Source organism: Dendropsophus ebraccatus, chromosome 1 (assembly GCF_027789765.1).
Source record: "Dendropsophus ebraccatus isolate aDenEbr1 chromosome 1, aDenEbr1.pat, whole genome shotgun sequence".
In the NCBI taxonomy this organism is placed as follows: domain Eukaryota; kingdom Metazoa; phylum Chordata; class Amphibia; order Anura; family Hylidae; genus Dendropsophus; species Dendropsophus ebraccatus.
The window spans coordinates 143,899,130-143,918,939 of NC_091454.1; the positions used below are offsets into that span (position 1 = coordinate 143,899,130).

At 44.6% G+C, this 19,810-nt stretch overlaps 1 protein-coding gene across 3 annotated transcripts; it reads left to right on the top strand.

Moving 5' to 3' along the window:
- The first annotated feature begins 606 nt into the window (after positions 1 to 606).
- Positions 607 to 19,481, top strand: CD276 (CD276 molecule). Of its 3 annotated transcripts, none has more exons than XM_069956358.1 (8): positions 607 to 669; positions 9,739 to 9,800; positions 14,487 to 14,834; positions 14,924 to 15,220; positions 16,489 to 16,629; positions 17,571 to 17,612; positions 17,745 to 17,777; positions 18,807 to 19,481. In XM_069956358.1, exons 1-8 carry the CDS (start codon positions 635 to 637, stop codon positions 18,830 to 18,832), a joined length of 984 nt encoding a protein of 327 aa, XP_069812459.1. In that variant the 5' UTR covers positions 607 to 634; the 3' UTR covers positions 18,833 to 19,481. The 3 variants fall into 3 exon arrangements, with proteins under 3 accessions (XP_069812459.1, XP_069812460.1, XP_069812461.1); XM_069956359.1 differs by having other exon boundaries at positions 17,574 to 17,612; XM_069956360.1 differs by lacking the exon at positions 607 to 669 and adding an exon at positions 6,090 to 6,453.
- The last annotated feature ends 329 nt before the right edge of the window (positions 19,482 to 19,810 follow it).

Sequence of the window (19,810 nt, forward strand, 5' to 3'; positions counted from 1 at the left end):
GTATTGCAGTATCCTGCTAAATATATCGATTATATTTTGATTATAATCTTAAAAGGGTTAAAAGACTTAAAAGAGGAACTATCTGCAGGTTAGACAAATCTAACCTGCTGATAGCGCCCGGGACACTGGGGAGGAAGGTACTTGTCTTACCTTCCTCCTCAGCACCTATGCCGCGCTGTTAGTCCACCTAATCTTCATCCAAAAGCACTGTTAGGAGCACTGCCCAACCCCACAGCATTATCTGACCCGGCCGCTCCATTGATAATCACTTTAACAGTTTAAATGCTGCAGTCAATTCTGACAGCGATATTTAAACATTACAAATACTTGTCATTGGTGGTCCAGTGGGCAAATCAGCTCCCCATGATGTAACTGTGGTACCGATAAAAACTACAGGTTGCAGTGCAAAAAATAAACCCTCAAATAGCCCTGTAGCCCAAAAAATAAAAACGTTATAATGGTCAGAATAGAGGAATTTTAAACACATTTTTTTTTAAATGTTTTAATCTTTGAAAAGTAATAAAATAAGAGTTATATAACTTCGGTATTTTTGTAATCTTGCTGACTTAGATAACATCAGTTTCACCCCATAATTAGGGATGGTCCGAACCTGTACGAACCCGAACCCTCGGTAATGATTCCCGCTGTATGCCCGCTCCGTGGGATTAGGTGAGTCCTGGGGCGCCTTACTTTAGGTTAGAGGGTAGAGTAGGTGGGGTGTCTTATTTTCTGGGAAACACGGTATGTTTTACAGAATATTTTATGAAAAAAGTCTGCCATTGCAGAGTACAATTTGTGTTGCAAAAAATGGCTAATGTGGGTCCGCCTGTGAAAAAAATGCAAGCGCTATGCCAGTTTTAAAAGGAGAAGGAAAAAACGAAAACTGCCCTGATCCTTAAAGGGGTACTCCGGGCAAAATTTATTTTTAATATGTTATTACATAAGAAAAGTTATACAAATCCCTAATATATACTAATTATGGGAAATGCACATATGGTGCTATTTTCGCTCAATTTAGTAGATCAGGCAGGCTCACTTCCTCTAAAAAAAGGTGACGTCACGTCTCAAGTGCCGGGTCCAGCAGGGGGCGCATGTATGCAGATGTGTCAGTGCCTTCCTCTCTGTGCCGGATGGCACCCCGCTGTGGAGGCTCCTCCCCCTAACTAGCTATCCCCGCCGCCCCCTTCTGTGCAGGAGTGCTCACCCGCCGCTCGTTCCTGGCGGGGTGAGCGCTCCTGCACCTCCCCATCTACCCGCCCATGCTCTGAGCTGCCCGGTCCCCTGTAATAGCGCTCACCCACCGCTGTCTCCCGGCAGGGTGAGCGCTCCTAAACCTCCCCATGCCGCCGCCCGGTCCCTTTTAATAGCGCTCACCTGCCGCTGTCTCCCGGCAGGGTGAACGCTCGTGAACATTACATATTAAAAATAAATTTTGCCCAGAGTACCCCTTTAAGGGGTCAAAGGAAATGTATTATCCAGATTTTTTTTTTTATTGAATTGAGCCAGATAGTAAAAGTTGTTGTTTTATTCTAATCTGTTTCTATTTTCTGACTATAATTTATTTTACTTTTGTGCATTGTTATTGGGGCTGCCATCATTTCCTAAACTAAACTTTTTAACAGCATTTAGTGCTTTACAGCATAGACATAGACGACAATAAACAGTGTCTGTCCCCTTTACTCTGTGACTTTTGAAGAGGTCATTCCACAGAGAGCTGTTGTCTCTTCTATCTGTTGGTGTTACATGTCGCTGCAATGCTGTACAAATAACTTTATAGCAGCTTCCTCCTTTCACCACATACAGAACAGAGAGTCTCAGCTTAGTTTTAACCCCAGTAGTCAGAACAGAAAACTGCAAGTTTTTAGGATTATTTTATAATATAGATAGTGGTAAATAAGAATTTTTAAAAAATTACCAAGAATTCTTTAAAATTATGTTACTATAAAAACATTATTTGACCCCTTGGTGCCCGGATGTCCTGGTCAAATTAATGCAATGTTCCTCCCTTCCTTCTAACAGCCATAGCACTTTTATTTTTCCACCTACAGGGATGGTTGGGGTGTCATTTTTTGTGCCATGATCTCTTGTTTTTTTATTAGTAGCATATTGGTGTAAAGTAAAAAATTTTTATTACTTTTTATAAAAAAAAAATGTTTGATATATAATTTTTAAAAATCAGGAATCGGGAACACGTATATTTTAATAGATCTGACAATTCCGCACGATACAATATATAATATGTTTATTTATTTAGGAAGGAGGTATTTTACACTTTTATGGGGGGGGATTATAAGTTTTTTTTTAATGCACTTTTTTTTTTTTTACACACTTTTATTTTACTCTTGAACATGCAATCATTAGATTACATATACTGATTTATGCTATAGCATACCATTCATTAGTAATATTGGCGATCTGTACATCTACAGATCGCCGATCCAACAGGACAGAGGTAAGTGTCTTACCACTGCCTCTCAGTACAATTAATCGGGACCATGGGGGTCCAGATCAGTCAGTGACAGGTGCTTATCCTGTCACTGACTTCCTTAAACGCTGGGATTGCTATGATTTGCGTCCTCATTATGCTGGGCTCCGGGGACACAGATATGTGCGGGGCCACTCACAGTGCAGCGGTCCCACATACATCAAAACCCTCTCACAGTCATGACCATGTATATATGTTTCTACTGCACGGGGCATCAGCAGCAGGAACTTATATATACGTATTACTGATGTGAAGGGGTTAAACCAGTGCTTTTTTAAAAAACTTTTTCTACTGGAGCCTCACCCAACAGACCAAGGCAATGCCTGGGCCTCACCAGACTGACCAAGAGGGTGCCTACGCCTCACCATCTGTGATGAAAGTCCATTTAATGCTAGGACTACCTTTCACCCGTCTCCCAAACTCTATATTCTAATAAAGCAAGTACAAAATAAATGAATAATGTTGCTAAAATGGCGATTTTTGCAAACAGCGAAAGGACTGTGCAGATCATGGTTACTTTTGTGAAAACTGGCTCATCAGCTGGGCCTCACCAACAACTAGGGGGCACCTCAGTGACGAGGCCGGCCTCACAGTTTGAGAAGCACTGGGTTAAAGGGGTTATCCAGCACTACAAAAACATGGCCACTTCCCCCCTACTGTTGTCTCCAGATTGGGTGGGGTTTTCAAACTCAGTTCCATTGAAGTAAATAGAGCTTAATTGCAAATCACACCTGAACTGGAGACAACAGTAGAGGGAAAAGTGGCCATGTTTTTGTAGCGCTGGATAAGCCCTTTAAACAATAGGTTATTTTCTGATGACACATTTCGTTTAAGGGCTGTAGTAAATGAATGCACAAACTATATTTTAGCATTCTAAGAATATACGATATATATACAAATATAAGATATTTCACCTGCTCACCTTTCACCTGAGGTTAGTAAAGGAGTAGATTTGTTTCTGCTTGTTGCTGAAATGTAAGCAAATTCATCCAGTGACTCACAGATGTCTCTTCCTTCCCAATGAAAATTAGCAGCAGATACACTCAGGATTGTGAACTTTAAATAAGAAGGATGAAATACATTGCTGTTGTACAGTGGGGTTTCTCTCTGCACAATGTTGTAGCTGGTTGCAATTATCCTATACTTTATGAAGATTATAAACATCTCTATCTCACATTGTTTGTCTTTAAAAATACGTTAACATTAGAGATGAGCGAACCTGGAGCATGCTGGAGTCCATCTGAACCCGAACGTTCGGCATTTGATTAGCTCTGGCTGCTGAAGTTGGATAAAGCCCTAAGGCTATGTGGAAATCATGGATATAGTCATTGGCTGTATCCATGTTTTCCAGACAACCTTAGAGCTTTATCCAAGTTCAGCAGCCCCCGCTAATCAAATACCGAACACTCGGGTTCGGATGGACTTGAGCATGCTCGAGGTTCGCTCATCTCTAGTTAACATTATTCCACTGAAACAGTGTATCCAGACAAGTCACTCAAAAATGAGTCATTCAGCTGACTGTGGGAAGGGGTGACTAAGCTGTGTATGTGTGTGTGAGTGTATGTACGTTCTACTTATACAACATTGATAACATTAAAACCACTGACATCAATGTAGTGAGTGGGACCAGAGCCGGGAGCCTCACATGCAGCCGTGACGCACAGCAGGTAATGTATGCTCTCAGCGGTGGGGGGGTTAACTCACATACTCACAGGGGGATGTCAATCCCGCTGCGAGTATGTGTTCTCATAGGGTTGAAAGGCACTGGATCCATAGTGGATTTCGCTGCGAATTCGCAGGGTGAATGCTGCTGTGGATCCGTAAAGTGTGAAGGCACCCTTCATCTTCTTCTGCAATGAGCCAATCAGGAGCTGAGGCTGGACTCTGCTGCAGCTGCTGATTGGCTGAGCGGAAAGTGCAGGAGTCTCTGCTTAGCTAACCAGTGGCATTAGCGATGTCCCGTCTGAGCCATTTCAGCAGTCTTTCAACAAGCTTTTTTATACAAGTGAGCACCACAGGGTACGCACTCAAGCATCGAGCACTCTCAAGTAGCCTCACTAAGGATATGTGCACACTACGGAATCCCGATGCATCACCCGCCGCGGACTCCACAGCTCGCCAGATTCCGACGTCCGCCTGAGGAATGAACTCACTCATTCTTCGGGCGGACGGCGGAATCTGGCAAAGTATAGAATGAAGGCTATGGGACCAGCAGAGATGCGTGCGTCCGCCAGCATCCACGAGTGGGGTCGAGCTGTGGAATCTGCGGCCGGGATTCAGTAGTGTGGGTTGTGGTTGGTTCCTGTCTTAGACCAAAATGTGTCCGGATGTTATTCAGACTGATAAATCTGGGCCAGTATTTGGTTTTCCTTTTGGTGTACAGCTTTTATCCTCTGACCAAAATATTAATGTGAACCCAGCCTTACTAAGTAATGTAGGCTTGTTGCATTTACATATCCCCACCCTCCCAGGATCAAATCCTCTAGAGATGTACCCCTATTTTCTCACAGAACGCTGGATTACTGTATATATTAAGAGTTATTTTGGGCAAAGAAAATCTCACAGGCCATATGCATTGATGTATTGTACGCAACAGCATGGCGCATGTATGCAAGAGAACTTGGCTGGTACACAGAGCACCATATGGACACATGGAATATGACAGCTTTTGGGACATTTACCAACTCCTTTCTCTTTTGTCACAGTGACCGCATACTATAGCAATACTCCATTTATACACTAAGATCATGGAACACACTAGTAAGGCTAGGTTCACACTGCGTTTTCAGCATCCGTTTAACGCATCCGTTTTTTGCAAAAAACGCATGAAAAACGGATTGCAAAAAACGGATTCATTTGTGTGCATCCGTTTTTCCATTGACTTCCATTATAAAAAAAAACGGATCCGTTTTTTTTGGCGGACCAAAACGGACCAAAAAACGTTGCTGACCCTATTTTTCTGGACGTTAAAAAAAACGGATCCGTTAAACGGATGCTGAAAACGCAGTGTGAACCTAGCCTAACAGGCTAAACTGGTGTATTCACGAGTGTGTCTACACCTACAGGTTAGTAAAGCCCCAATTACACGGGGCGACTGTGAGGAGCAAACCAGCGGTCACTCCCCGCTATATGAGTCGTTTGTCTTTCAACATGTTGAAGGACAAACGACTACAACAATCAGCCGACATAGTTCATGTTGGCTGATCGTTGTGTTCTATCACACAGGAAGATTGTCGGCCGAATATGGCTGATAATCGTTCCGTGTAATGGTGCGTTTACACAGGCAGATTTAGGAAGCCAAAGCCAGGAGTGGATTTGAAAAGAGGAGAAATCTCAGTCTTTCCTTTATGACCTTATGTTCTCTGTTTATAGTCTGTTCCTGGTTTTGGCTTCAAAAATCTGTCAGATAAATCTGCCTGTGTAAATGTACCATAATAGGGCCTTAGGTCTACAAAGCACAGTTGTGATTTGGTACCAGGGATAATCACACCGCACCCTTTCCCTATAGAGCAGGAGACGCACTGTGTGAATGCCTCCCATATAGGGTTACTAGGCAACAGCAGCCTCAGTACAATGCGTATTACAGGAATACGCCACCTGGTGAGCCCGTCCCGGTGCTGTCCATTGTTCCTGAGGTTACCCGGCTGGCAGTACGCCCGGCCAAGCACCCAGCAGCCGCTTGCAGCTATAGGAGGGCGGCTGGGAGTGACAGGAAATGGGCGCCCCTCCGGCAGCCTCCGTGCAGGCCTCCTCTACCAAGAGGTCTTTGTCAGAGAGCTACAACCAATGAGTTCGCTTATCTGTCTCCCATCCTCCCGCCACACTGCATGATCTCACTGGGAAGGGGAAACGGATTAAACATGGACCCACAAAGTGGGCGACTATGAGCGGCGGCTTCCTGTGAGCAGCGCCGCCAGTGTGAGGGGCAGTGCCCGCCGCGCCAGAGCCCACAGAGAGCAGTGTGCCAGGTAGGTGCCGTGTGGGGGCGATGTGTGCGGCCGGGGTCTCCGGAGGGGTGCGGTACTGCACGGGATGCATTCAGCACAGCTCAAGATTTCCTAGTCACACGTGTATTCTTTCTGATGCGGTTTTTGAGCGTCCATGGTCCTGTAGGAAAACGCCTGAATATAGTCTTACTAGTAAAGACAGGAACTTCTACAGCCCCCCCTTCCCCTATCCAAACATACCGTCCTCCTCCCATGGATCTGTGCCGGCTCCGATAGCTACATAGAGCAGTGATGTGTAATACTCTTATTCTTCCCTGGAGACACACAGGAATCAATATAACAACGTGCAATATCTGCAGCGTATAGAGGGATTGTGCCAGGTGCCTGCTATGTCTGAGCACCATATTCCTCATATCGGTACTCCAAGTCATCTGGTGCCAGAGATTTGCAATTTCCATCTATTAAAAAAAATCTCAGTACTTCCAGTACTTATCAGCTTCTGTATGTCCTGCATGAAGTGGTGTATTCTTTCCAGTCTGGAGAGCAGGAGAGGTTTTCTATGGTGATTTGCTGCTGCTCTGGACAGTTCCTGACATGGACACAGGTGGCAGCAGATAGCACTGTGTTAGACTGGAAAAAATACACCACTTCCTGCAGGACATACAGTACCTGGTGGGTACTGGAAGACCTGAGGTGTTTTAATAGAAGTAAATTATAGATCTCCGGCATTTTTTTGACACCAGTTGAGTTGATTTTTTTTTTTTTTCACTGGATAATAAAAATAATTTAACAACATATGTTGTACCTTATTTAGAGTTTTTTTTTTTTTTTTGCATTTTCTAAACTTTTTTTTAGTGTTGAGCAGACCTGTCAAACTAGGGCTGCATCCAGCTTCAAAAACCGCAAGGAATCAAACCGCAAGCTTTCAGGTTTGGAGAATGTTTCTCACAAACAGATTGACAGGTCCGCTCAACACTATAAGGCTTTGTTCACGCATTGTACGTAACACTATAAGGCTATGTTCATGCATTGTATGTAACACTATAAGGCTATGTTCACGCATTGTACGTAACACTATAAGGCTATGTTCACGCATTGTATGTAACACTATAAGGCTATGTTCACGCATTGTACGTAACACTATAAGGCTATGTTCACGCATTGTATGTAACACTATAAGGCTATGTTCACGCATTGTACGTAACACTATAAGGCTATGTTCACGCATTGTATGTAACACTATAAGGCTATGTTCACGCATTGTACGTAACACCATAAGGCTATGTTCACGCATTGTATATAACAGGCACAATACAACAGGTATTTGACATAATTCCACTATTCGCTGTTGATATGGAGAAGACAGGGTGTGAACAGAGCCTGGGGACACCAGAATTCTCTTGTGCATTTTCTTTTGTGGTTGTGTTTATCCAATCGGATGACGAGGACAGAGCAGTTGTCAAATCCTGTCTTTCCATTCAAAGCTGAAGGGACAAATGGCATTTGCAAAACAAATGTGAGATGAGTGATTTAGATAAATTTGAGATATATTCCCTTTAGGGTGGCTTTACACAGGACGTATCACAGCAGAAATCTCACAGCGAGTTTTGCAGCAAGATCCGCTATGATGTAAGGCCCTGGCAGGTCCCTGTGAGTATGTAAATCACCGGCCCATTAACCCCTTAATCGGCTCTGCTGTATACATTACCTGTCTTCAATTCTTGCTGCAGAGGGTCCCGGCTTCCTGCTCTCCCACCCAGCCAATCAGTGTGTTGCCCAACTGCAGCCACTGATTGGCTGGGTGGGAGAGCAGGAAGCCGGGACCCCGTGCAGCAAGGATTGAAGACAGATAATGTATACAGCGGAGCCGATTAAACTGATTAAGTATGTATGCACTGGGACCTGCCAGGACCTTGCATCGTAGCGGATCTCGCTGCAAAACTCGCAGCGAGATTTCTGCTGCGATACGTCCTGTGTGAAGACACCCTTAAAAGGAATTTGTCATGTGAAGACCTAGGGGGACATTTATTAAGTCCGGCGTTTTCTGCGCCGGACTTAAAAATGTCCCCGCAGCTCCGACAGTACGGAGATTAATATGGGGGGGAACTGCCTCTACATAAATCCCGTGCGCGCGCCAGGAAACCTACGCCAGCTTCAGAAGGAAAAGAAGGGTGGGGGTCATCAGCAGTAAAAATACTCAAAACAAATAAGTTACAACAGTAAGTATACATCTTGCTAAAATAATATAATGGAGTAAAATCGGAGCAGAAATACTGACACTAAACATTTAACTGACATCATTCCTCATATTATAAGCTGCCAACATTAAGACCCAACTAGAAAAAAACTGCATTAAACCAGAGGAAGCAATCTAAGGATAATGATAAAGAGAACAAAAAGAGAGAAGGGTAAAAGAGAAAAGCAAGCACAGTCCCAAAGACGAGAAGAGAGAAAAAATTAGGCAGAATAAGAGCGAGTGTCCATAAACGCAGTCCATACTGACCACTTCACGGCAACAGAAGTAGAATTTTTACGTGTTCATTCCTTAATTCCTCCATTCTGTGAAGGAACTGTATTTCCAAAAACCACTCAGTAACCAAGGGTGAAGTCTCCAACTTCCACTTTCTTGGCATCACCGTTCTGGCCACAAGTAAAAGCGTGTTATGCTCTTTTTACATTGTTGTAAAGTTCCGTAATGATAGACAACAGTAGCATAGAAGGGTTGTCGGCTAATTTGACCCCAGTGATCTGTTTATACACCTTTTTTTTGTACACGGGATGCTGGTCCAGCTTTCCTTTTCTTGAACTGCTACCCGATTCCCGCACATGGTACTGGTCTATTACCAAGCACCGCCCTGGCATAAAGCGCTGGAGGCAGGCCAGCCGGCTGGCCCCCAGTGTGACAATCTGCCCTCCCCTCTGTTACACAGCTCCATTAGAATCAATAGAGCTGGGTCAAAGAGGGGAGATCGTCGCACTGGGGGCCATTCATGCCAGGACCGTTAGTGGCAACCAGGTGGCGGTTCAAGAAAAGGACTGTGGCACCGGCATCCCATGCCGTCAATGGTCTATTTTATCCAAAAAAAACACAAAGTGGTACATTCGCTTTAATTCTGCCAAGCAGTCAACCAGATGGCAGCATAATCCATTAGAGCTTGTTTCTGATGGTAAGTGTAGTATATTTTAAATGTTAGGACGTCTGTCTGGGGTTTTCAGTCTGGGTGTTCCATCCCACTCTCTGTGACCCGGCAACTTCCTGATTTGTCATCACTTTAAGTGTTACTTGTTTCCATTGTTTCTTTCTAGTTCCTGTTGGCCCTCAGACATGGATGTCCTCTGTTTGCTGCTTTTTCTTCTACCTTTATGCAGTAAGTTTGCTAAGATTCTAATGTGTATTTATGAGAGGAGACAACTTGGTAAATTTATCTGCAGTGGGATATTTAAAGTTCAGAATTTTTCTTTCTCTAATTGAATAAAATATTGATTAACAGTATTTAACTCATGCTTTTGTCTTGCAAAAATGGGGAAAGTTACAGGTTTAAAACCTTCCTTTAGGCCAGTCATGTCGAACTCTGGCCCGTGTGCCATTATTTTTTGCCCACCAGGCTTTTCCATTGCTGTGTTAAATCTGGCCCTCCTGACGTTGCAGCAGATTATAACATGGGTGGTCCGGATGGTCGCTCAGACCATATTATAATCTCGTAGGCCACAGGCTACTATATAAGAGACTATTTTAGGTATTGGATTCTATATTAGTATCATTGGGGAGTGCTGGCCACATCATAAAACTAATGGGGAGGGCTGGCTACTATATAAGAGACTATTTAGGCACTGGCTTCTACATAAGAGACTATTGGGAGGGTTGGCTACTATATGAGAGACTATAAGAGATGTCTGGCTACTATATAGGAGACTATGGGAGAGGCTGGCTACTAAATAAGACACTTGGGGGTTGGCTACTATGGAAGGGGGGCTACTATATAAGACTACTCAGTGGCGTAGCCACCGTGGTCGCGGGGGTCGCCGCCGCGACCGGGCCCGCCACAAGGGGGGCCCGCGGGGCCCCCCGATCAGTCACTCTTGTGACCGCAAGCATTGTTTTGCTTGCGGTCACAAGAGTCTGGCTCCGTCTTTCCCACGGCTGCTGCGCGGCTGCCGGGGGTGTCGCGTCTTACCCCCGGCAGCGCGCGCATCCCAGAACTCCCTGCGCGCCTTGGGCCCTGACTTCCGGTTTTCGGCGCGCAGGGAGTTCTGGGATGCGCGCGCTGCCGGGGATAAGACGCGGCAGCCGCGCAGCAGCCGGGGACAGATCGAAGGAGTGAGGATCAACGTGGGAGCGCGATGTCAGGTGAGTTAAGTTTTGTTTTTTTATCAGCCTGTACGGGTGGGGGGAAAGGAGGGGGGCATCTATGAGGGTGGGGGGAAAGAGAAGGGCCATCTATGAGGGTGGGGGGAAAGGAGGGGGGCATCTATGAGGGTGGGGGGAAAGAGAAGGGCCATCTATGAGGGTGGGGGGAAAGGAGGGGGGCATCTATGAGGGTGGGGGGAAAGAGGGGGCCATCTATGAGGGTGGGGGGAAAGAGGGGGCCATCTATGAGGGTGGGGGGAAAGGAGGGGGGCATCTATGAGGGTGGGGGGAAAGAGGGGGCCATCTATGAGGGTGGGGGGAAAGGAGGGGGGCATCTATGAGGGTGGGGGGAAAGGAGGGGGGCATCTATGAGGGTGGGGGGGGAAGGAGGGGGGCATCTATGAGGGTGGGGGGGAAGGAGGGGGGCATCTATAAGGGAGGGTGGGGGGAGAGGGGGCCATCTATAAGGGAGGGTGGGGGGAGAGGGGGCCATCTATAAGGGAGGGTGGGGGGAGAGGGGGCCATCTATAAGGGAGGGTGGGGGGAGAGGGGACCATCCATAAGGGAGGGTGAGGAGAGAGGGGGCCATCTATAAGGGAGGGGGTAGAGGGGGCCATCTATAAGGGAGGGGGTAGAGGGGGCCATCTATAAGGGAGGGGGTAGAGGGGGCCAGCTATTTGGGGGGGGCAACATAGGGGGAGAGGGAATACACAGAGGGGGGCATATATTATTAGGAGGTCACATAGAGTCAGGGCTACCCACTAAATGAGGGTGTAAAGGGGACAGTACAGATGTGCAGTGTGTAGAGAGATGGAGATGGTGTCAGAGTGTGGAGCCTAATATGTCTGTCTGGCAGATTCTGTGGATTCGTGGCTCGGAGAAGTTCTCATAACGGCCTAGGACGGATGGAGAAGATGATGAAAAGGAAAGAACTCCGATCAGAAAAGACGTCTCCTGTGAGTCACCTGATATAACTGCACTGTAATGTATATGGTGTATAGAGCCTGTGTAGAGCTGGGGCCACCTCTATATGACTGGATGAGGTGATTTAGTATACTGGATTTGGTCAGTAACAATATGGTGGTGATGGTAGTGGTTGTGGTGTGGCGGTAATGTTTCCTCCCTATATACTGGTATTACTGGTAATATAGGTCTCAGTATACAGGATTTGGTCGGTAACAGTATGGCGGTAATAGGTAATATCTGTCTTGGTGTGTGTGTGTGTGTATATATATATATATATATATATATATATATATATATATATATATATATAGTGGTACCTTGGTTTAAGAGTAAATTCGTTTAAGAGCGTTTTGGTTTAAGAGCTCACAGTTTTTCAAAATTGTGACTTGGTTTAAGAGCATTGCTTTGGTTTAAGAACTTCCTGTATTGGGTGGGAGCGCGAGTGGAGAAGGGGCATGGCCTGCATAGCGGGGTCTACAGCACTGTACTCTAAACACCTTCCAAATCATAGCAGATCCCCTTCAGGCTGGGGCTTACATCAGGGGACAGGACTGTGGGGGGGGGGTAATCTCTCCATAGCTGTAACCCCTCTCTCCCCGGACAGAGAGTGCTGCATGTATGTGCCCACATCTGCCCTGCTCATTCCTTCATGCTCCCTGCAGTCTCGGTCAGCCCTTGTGTTTCCCATCCTCTCCATTACTGTACAGTACAGAATAATAAATATATTTGGGGTGTGGAACCAATTGTCTGCATTTACATGATTTCTTATAGGAAAATTTGCTTTGGTTTAAGAGTGGATTTGGATTACAAGCACGGTCCTGGAACGAATTATGCTCATAATCCAAGGCACCACTGTGTATATATATATATATATATATATATATATATATATATATATATATATATATACACACACAACAATAACATCACTTGGTCGTGAAAGGAGGGGGGGGGGGGCCCAAGTTGGCCTCTCGCACCAGGGCCCAGGAGACATTAGCTACGCCCCTGAGACTACTATATTGGGCACTATTAGGTGGGCGGGCTACTATATGGGACACTATAAGGTGGGGGGCTGGCTACTATGTGGGGCTCTAATAGTAGGCCTGGCTAGTATGTGGGGCACTATTTGGGGGGGGGGGCTACTACATGGGGTACAATTATGGGATTACCTACTGCTTGAGGGATATAACGGGTAACTACCATGTGGGGACAATTACTTTAGGATAGGCAGTGCCAGAAAAGCCACATGCACTTTTCATTAGATATCAAGATTGGCCCACGACTTTGTCCAAGTTTTTAATTTTGGCCCACTGTGCACCCCTGCTTGAGGCCATGTTCAGACATTTCAAATCAGCGGCCATTTTGTGACATGGATGTTCAACCCGGCCAATACTTCAGTGAACATCACTTTAACTTAATTGCAATTCGGACACATTTGAGTGTGCCTGCTCTCCAATTAGCCATAACACACAATGTAAAGTACGGCCAGGGGGCTGTACTTTACATTGTGTGCACAGTCTATTTTGTGCAGCTGCTGTTCACTGAATAGTGGCCGCACAAAATAGACATGGCAGTTTTCTGTGCGACCGCATGGAATCCTGGCTGTAGTGTATAGAGTGTGTATACACTGCCGGGATTCCATAGGGGTTAATGTGATTGGCCGCTGATATTAAACATTGGCCGTTGTTTAATCAAAAAATACATAGTGTGAACGAGGCCTTTGGGTAGATTCACACGTATAAGCCATAATAGTAACGAGTATAACAGTGGATTTTGCTGCTAAACTTGCAGCTTGAAGTCCGCTGCGAATCTTAAACAGTCTCATACATTCAGCAGGAGACTACCAGATGCAGCACTATTTTACCTTGTCTAGAATTTACTGTAAAGGCAGAAGAGAAACAGATTGCTGAACTTAGGGAGACCAGCCAAACGACAACACTGCCGACTGCTAGTGAAAGCAGTGCAGTGAAGTCCTAGGTGCATTGCCCCTGGGAAACATGAATATGCAAAAGAAGAGCCCGTGGAGCCTCATTGAAAGAGTCTCAAAACACAGGACTAGCCAGATATCCCTCCAGGAAGGACCCAGCCATGGGGCAGCTCCTGTTAGGAAACCACCAAATGCACCATATTAAGTGGCCCTATAAGTCAATGTAATGACAAAGGACAAACCAAGGCTAGGCAACCATCCACATACAGCTGTTTCGGGGTGTTGCCCCTCATCAGTGTGGAGCAGGATTCTGGCTAGGTGGGAGCAATGCCTAGTAGAGCCATAAGAGAAACAGAATGCTGAACTCAGGGAGACCAGCCAAATGACAACACTGCGGCAACCATCCACATACAGCTGTTTCGGGGTCCTTCCCAGAGGGATATCTGGCTAGTCCTGTGTTTTGAGATTCTTCAATGAGGCTCCACGGGCTCCTCTTTTGTAAAGGCAGAAGCAATCAGTTAGATTTCCTCTGTCGGTCAAAATCCTTGCTAGTGGCGCTTGGCGCCACTTCATGGTGCTATATGGCTGATACTATATGAGGCCATTGTGGCTAAGCCTTTCTTAATGTCCTGTGGCCTGCATTATGATATTATTATGAAGGCACTGTTATGGGGTATTGTGGCTGGCACTTTAATAGGGGGTCTCTTCTAAGGACACTGTTTGTTAATATTATGGAGACACTGATTGCTCATAGCAATAATATGGAACCACTCCTCCACTTCTGCTTTTCATGCCATTTATTTTGTTTTAAAGGATCGATTGAAGTCCTTGTCCCTGATGTCCCTATCACTGGAATCCTGGCTGAAGATGTCATACTTCCTTGTAGCTTTTCTCCTCCAGATGGATTTTCTTTGCAGGATCTCAGTGTGTTTTGGGAGATCACAAAACTCCAGCAAGTACATGCCTTCACCCAAGGACGAGAACAACTAGAGAAACAAGACCCAAAATTTGTTAACCGGACGCAACTTTTTCTTGGGCAGCTTCTGCAGGGGAACATGTCCCTTTTATTGCACAATATTAGTTTATCTGATGAAGGTATCTACACGTGTTTTGTTAATGTTGGGAACTCCAGTTCAGCTGCTCTAAGTCTTCAGGTTGCAGGTAGGAATTCATTATATGTAGGCTGTAACGCTCTTAGTGACACTCTTCTGGTGATGCTAAAATAATTCATATATTTTACTTCACTACAGCCTTCTACACTAAGCCTACTTTACATCTGGAGTCCAGTGAAGGCCTTAAACCTGGTGACCAGGTAACAGTAACCTGCCATACTTACCGTGGATACCCTCAAGCAGAAATACTGTGGCAGGATGGAAATGGGAAAAACCTAACTGAAAATGTTACAACATCACAAGTAGCCAATGAAGATGGCTTGTTCCATGTGCAGAGCTCTATCCATGTAACCCTGGAGACCAATGACACTTACACTTGCCTAGTGTATAATCCTCTGCTGCAGGTGGTGACTCACGCATCTCTCAGTGTCACAGGTCAGTGTAGGAAAAATATGATAAATGTATTGATAAGCCGACTGCTGAGCTAATGAAGCAATCTCTTTATCAGCCGGCTGCCTTTTAACTCTGCCAATTTATGACGTCAGCTCAGGGTGCCAGGAAAAGATGAAACCAGTCCTGGGAAACTGGGAGAAGATGCAGTTTTTCCAGGCACCTGGGGAGGAGTGGCACTGAGTTAAAAGGCAGCTGGCTGATAAGCCGATTGCCAAGCTAATGAAGCGATTGTCTTCGTTATTACTGTATATTCACTAATCTCTAATAAAAAAGGATGCATCAGAAGAGTTTTGCTTTTTATGTGGAGACCTGGAGTGTCTGTCATTATAAAAATATTGACGTGTTGCAGAGACATGTCAAAAATTTATCAGTCTGTTTTAGGGCCCTTATGGAGACAACGATCAGCTGATGAAACGATCATCGGCTGATCGATTCTTTAGGCTCAGACCTAAAAATCATCGGCCGCTGACCGTGCATTGCTACGTGTTATATCGATGCACGGCTGACGATTGCGCAAACTATTAATACTTTACATATCCACGCTCCCGGTGTTCTCCAGCACTCTGTATGCGTCCCGGCACTGCATGCGGCAGTCCAGAGCTTTAGCTGTCAGCTCAGACAGGCCACTCTAAAGCTGCAGCGCATGGTACCAGGACACATACAGAGCGCCGGAAAAGACCAGGAGCGTGGACAGTTAAAGAATTAACTGTTTGGGCAAGGGCTGCGCAGACATCACTAACAATGTCCATGCAGCCTTTGCTAAACGATTATCGGGCCATATATTAAGCCCAGTAAACGAGCGCCGATCTAACAGGCCCTTATTAGAGTTAGTGTGCAGTGAGATAATTTGCAGGCTGATGGGGAGAGAACATTTAGCCAACCATGTCTTTTGGCCATATCTAGACATAAGTGGGGGGTCCAAACACTTAAAATAGACAACAAGATAGCCTAGTGTTATAAGGTGGAGTGAGACATTTTTTTAACCAGACCCTGGGTTTTACTTGTCCCGATGCAGCCACAGCACTACAGCTGTGGAGATATCAGGATGGGGTTTGTTTGTTTTTTGACAAGAATACTAATTGTCCAGATAAAAGATTATAGCTAAACGTAACAGTTCCAATCCTGGTGCTTAAACTTATTTTATGCAGTTTGAGACAACTTGATACATTATCATTATTATCTAAGTTTCTTTCTCTGAATGAATATAATATCGAATAACATAATTTAACTCATGCTTTTCTCTTGTAAAGGTCAACATCTGTCTTTCCCTTTGGTGGCTGTGTGGGTGACGGTTGGACTATGCGCTTGCCTCCTTGGTCTTCTAGTTGCAATGGCATGTGTGTGCAGAAAACAACTAAAACAGACCTGTGAGGAGGAGCAAGAAGAAGCAGGTAATTGTATGAGTCTTTCTGGTTGACACTACAGCTATTTACAGAGGAAGATTTTTTTTTTTTTTTTAATGTTGCAAAGGAAAATGGAGTTTCCAACAGCAACAAGTTAAATAGCATCTTTAATTTTCAAAAGCGTTCTGAAATCTGAGATCTGAAATCTGATTAGGTGCTGTAGACAATAGCTCCACTTTTTCCTTGCCACAGTTTTGATAAACTTGTTCAATTTATATTTCTTTCACTGATAATAAAAGGAATATTTAATGAGACAGACCCTTTAATAAAAGACATTGTAATATGCTCATTGGAAGTCAGTACAGTGAGTCCAGTTGCATATGCTGAATGGCACCCTCTTTGGAACACTTTGGAAGGCAATTTTCAGATCTTAATTATGACACTCCTTGACAGGCCGAGAGGGACCATGTGGTACAACTTTTCACATATATGTGCTGTGGCCAAGACAATAGTGTGACTCTTAAGGCCCTTGTACACTGGTTGAGCATTTCTTGAAACAATCACTGCCAACAACTGGCCTGTGTAAAAGGGGCCAGCAGTCAGCCAATGAATGGGTAAACCTTCGCTTGTTAGCTGTTTGGATTTTTTGAACATCAAATTCCGTGCATCTTTGTCGGCCACACATCCCTCTGAGTATCCAGCACTTGTTTGTGCAACCTAGCTGCACAGTTGATTGTGCTTTTTGAGGGCACAGGAAACAAGTGCTGATCACAGTTCTGCATGCACTTTCTGCAGCCTGTCAGCCTGTTTGGAGGTGCTCTCAGCTTGTGCTAGAGAACTCATTGAAACTTCTAACTGTGAACATCTGCCAAGTGTTCTTTGTTGTTTCATGACAGAATGGGTTACGTGAAATTACATGGTGCAATCATAAAGCACATAAAATTTGACTCATGTCCTTGAAATAAACCTTTTCTTCTTTTCCTTGAAAGCAGGAAATGAAGAGCATGAGGAAAATGGAGAGTTAAAAACAGGTATGGTTATACAGATAAATATAGAAAACCTGTCCTGCGTTTTGCTTTTTTTCCCTTTTCTTTACTCCAAATGACTTGGTGTGTAGTAGCTATTACACTAAAAATGAAAAACCTACGTCTTCTGTTTTACAGCCATGCAGCCTTTAAAGGCCAGCTCGGCAGAAGGTAAGAAAATCCTATATATAAGATTTGGTTTTTTGTCAAAGTGTAAGACCCCTGCATACAGTTATGCGCATGGCCATGAATTCCACAGTCCAGATCGCAATAAGCCATTATATTGTCTAGAGCTGCAGGCACTTACACTACTTTTGTGGCATGGTGTGTGATGACACTCCATGGGCGAGCTGTGCATTTTGCGGTTTGTGGTTTTGCCTCAAAAGCACACAGATGTGTGTAGGAGGAATTACTTTTCTCAAAGTTACTACTATTCACTGTAATAATTATTAAATTGAGAAAATGTTACCTTGTAGAGTGGCACTGAATGTGTACATATATAATTGCTGTCTAACAGAGTTGCAAGCTGGGCTGTGCTGTGGCAGGTACGGGATCGTGAAGCAGGGATGGGAGAAAGACCCCTGGGATGATGTGAGCTGTCATCATCCGGTAAGGGGATATAAGGGGCCACGCTGAGCCTGGCACATCGTGCAGGACACAAGTGAGTGGAGACCGGGTTCCTCTGCCCCTTCAGCTCCCCGAAGAACGCAGTCACCGGCATCAGCAGCGAGCCCCTGAGGAGAAGCGCCATGTGGAGTCGGGTGACAAGCACTACACTGCTGGAGTGGATAGAGAGCAGGACGCGGAGGACACTTGGCTGCTCCGTGTCCTGCTCTCTATCCACTTCGGCAGTGTAGTGCTTGTCACCTGGCTCCACATGTCGCTTTTCCTCAGGGGCTCGCTGCTGATGCTGGTGACTACATAAACACTCCCATTCCTGCCGCAGCACAGCCCAGCCTGCACCGCTGTATGTTAGACAGCGGGTCGTGACGTCACCATTTTTACTAGGAAATAAAGACTGCATGTTTTAGTAAATGGGAGAAAAAAGAACTATATGTGCATTTTCCATAATTAGTGTATATTGAAAAGTTGTATGACTTTTGTTGGGCAATAACATAATTAAAAGCAATATAGGGTATGACAATGCTGTTTTTCATATGTTGACTCCTTTACTTGCTGAAATGCATTTTCTCCTTTTAGGTGATGACGCCTCAACTTTAGAGTGAGATGATCCATGTAATGAACAATGAGAACGATACACTGCACCCTATGCTGGAAGAAAAAGGGACCTTTCCCTTTCATGGAATTATCAGCGTTACTGGGTTTGCCTTCCTGTGCTAAATTTTATTTGGCCCAGTGTGTAAGAGCAGTACTCCATATTAGTAGTATGTATGGAAGGCCGTAGGATACTGTTTTCTGGTCTGCATTAAATGCTGGATTGATATGGTGATTACTTTTGGACAGTAAAGTAATTTATGGCATTGTTTTTACTTGTGTACGATGAAAGACTGCACATTTATAAGTCCCCTTATTGTTTTTCACAAAAATTTACCATTTTATTAATTGGTGTGAATACATAACCCTCCTAATGGTAAATGACTAGAAACTGCCATTGATTGTTCCTTCTGTATCTGAGGTATTACATTTTCCTAGTTCTGCTGGTCCAGAAATCTGTAAGGGGGTGTAATAAATCACACAGAAGCCTATAATATATTACCCCTTAGAGGCTTTGGAAAAGAAGCAATACAGTGCCTAATATATTGGACATTTCTGTGGCAGTGAGGTTTGATAAATTATTTAGCCTGGGAACCACAACATTGAGGGATTTGCTATGATTTTGTAAGATGTTTTTAATAAACTGCTTTCCTATCATGACCAATGTGTTTATTATTCTAAAAATTGCAAAGGAGGAAACCCTGATTATTATATATTTCTACATACTCGGGTAGAATTTTGGAATGCAACTTGTATGTTATAACCAAACGATAAATGTTTGATAACAGTTGCTTCTGTGACTTCTATTAACACCTTTAGGGTACAAACCCACTTGACGTATTTGCTGCGTGAATCAGTCTTAAAAATAAGCAGGCAAAACGCAGGTTGGCTTTATACGATTGTTCTGCGTTAAAATACGCAATTGCGTATTTTTGAAGCGTGAAGCTTGTTGTTAGCAAAGCATCAGTTGTTAACAACCTGTGCGAAAA

Coding starts and splice junctions, on each gene's coding strand:
- CD276 (XM_069956358.1), top strand. CDS start 635: ATGATTCCCGCTGTATGCCCGCTCCGTGGGATTAG. Junction 670..9,738: donor TGCCCGCTCCGTGGGATTAG/GTGAGTCCTGGG, acceptor GTTTCTTTCTAG/TTCCTGTTGGCCCTCAGACA. Junction 14,835..14,923: donor TCTAAGTCTTCAGGTTGCAG/GTAGGAATTCAT, acceptor ACTTCACTACAG/CCTTCTACACTAAGCCTACT.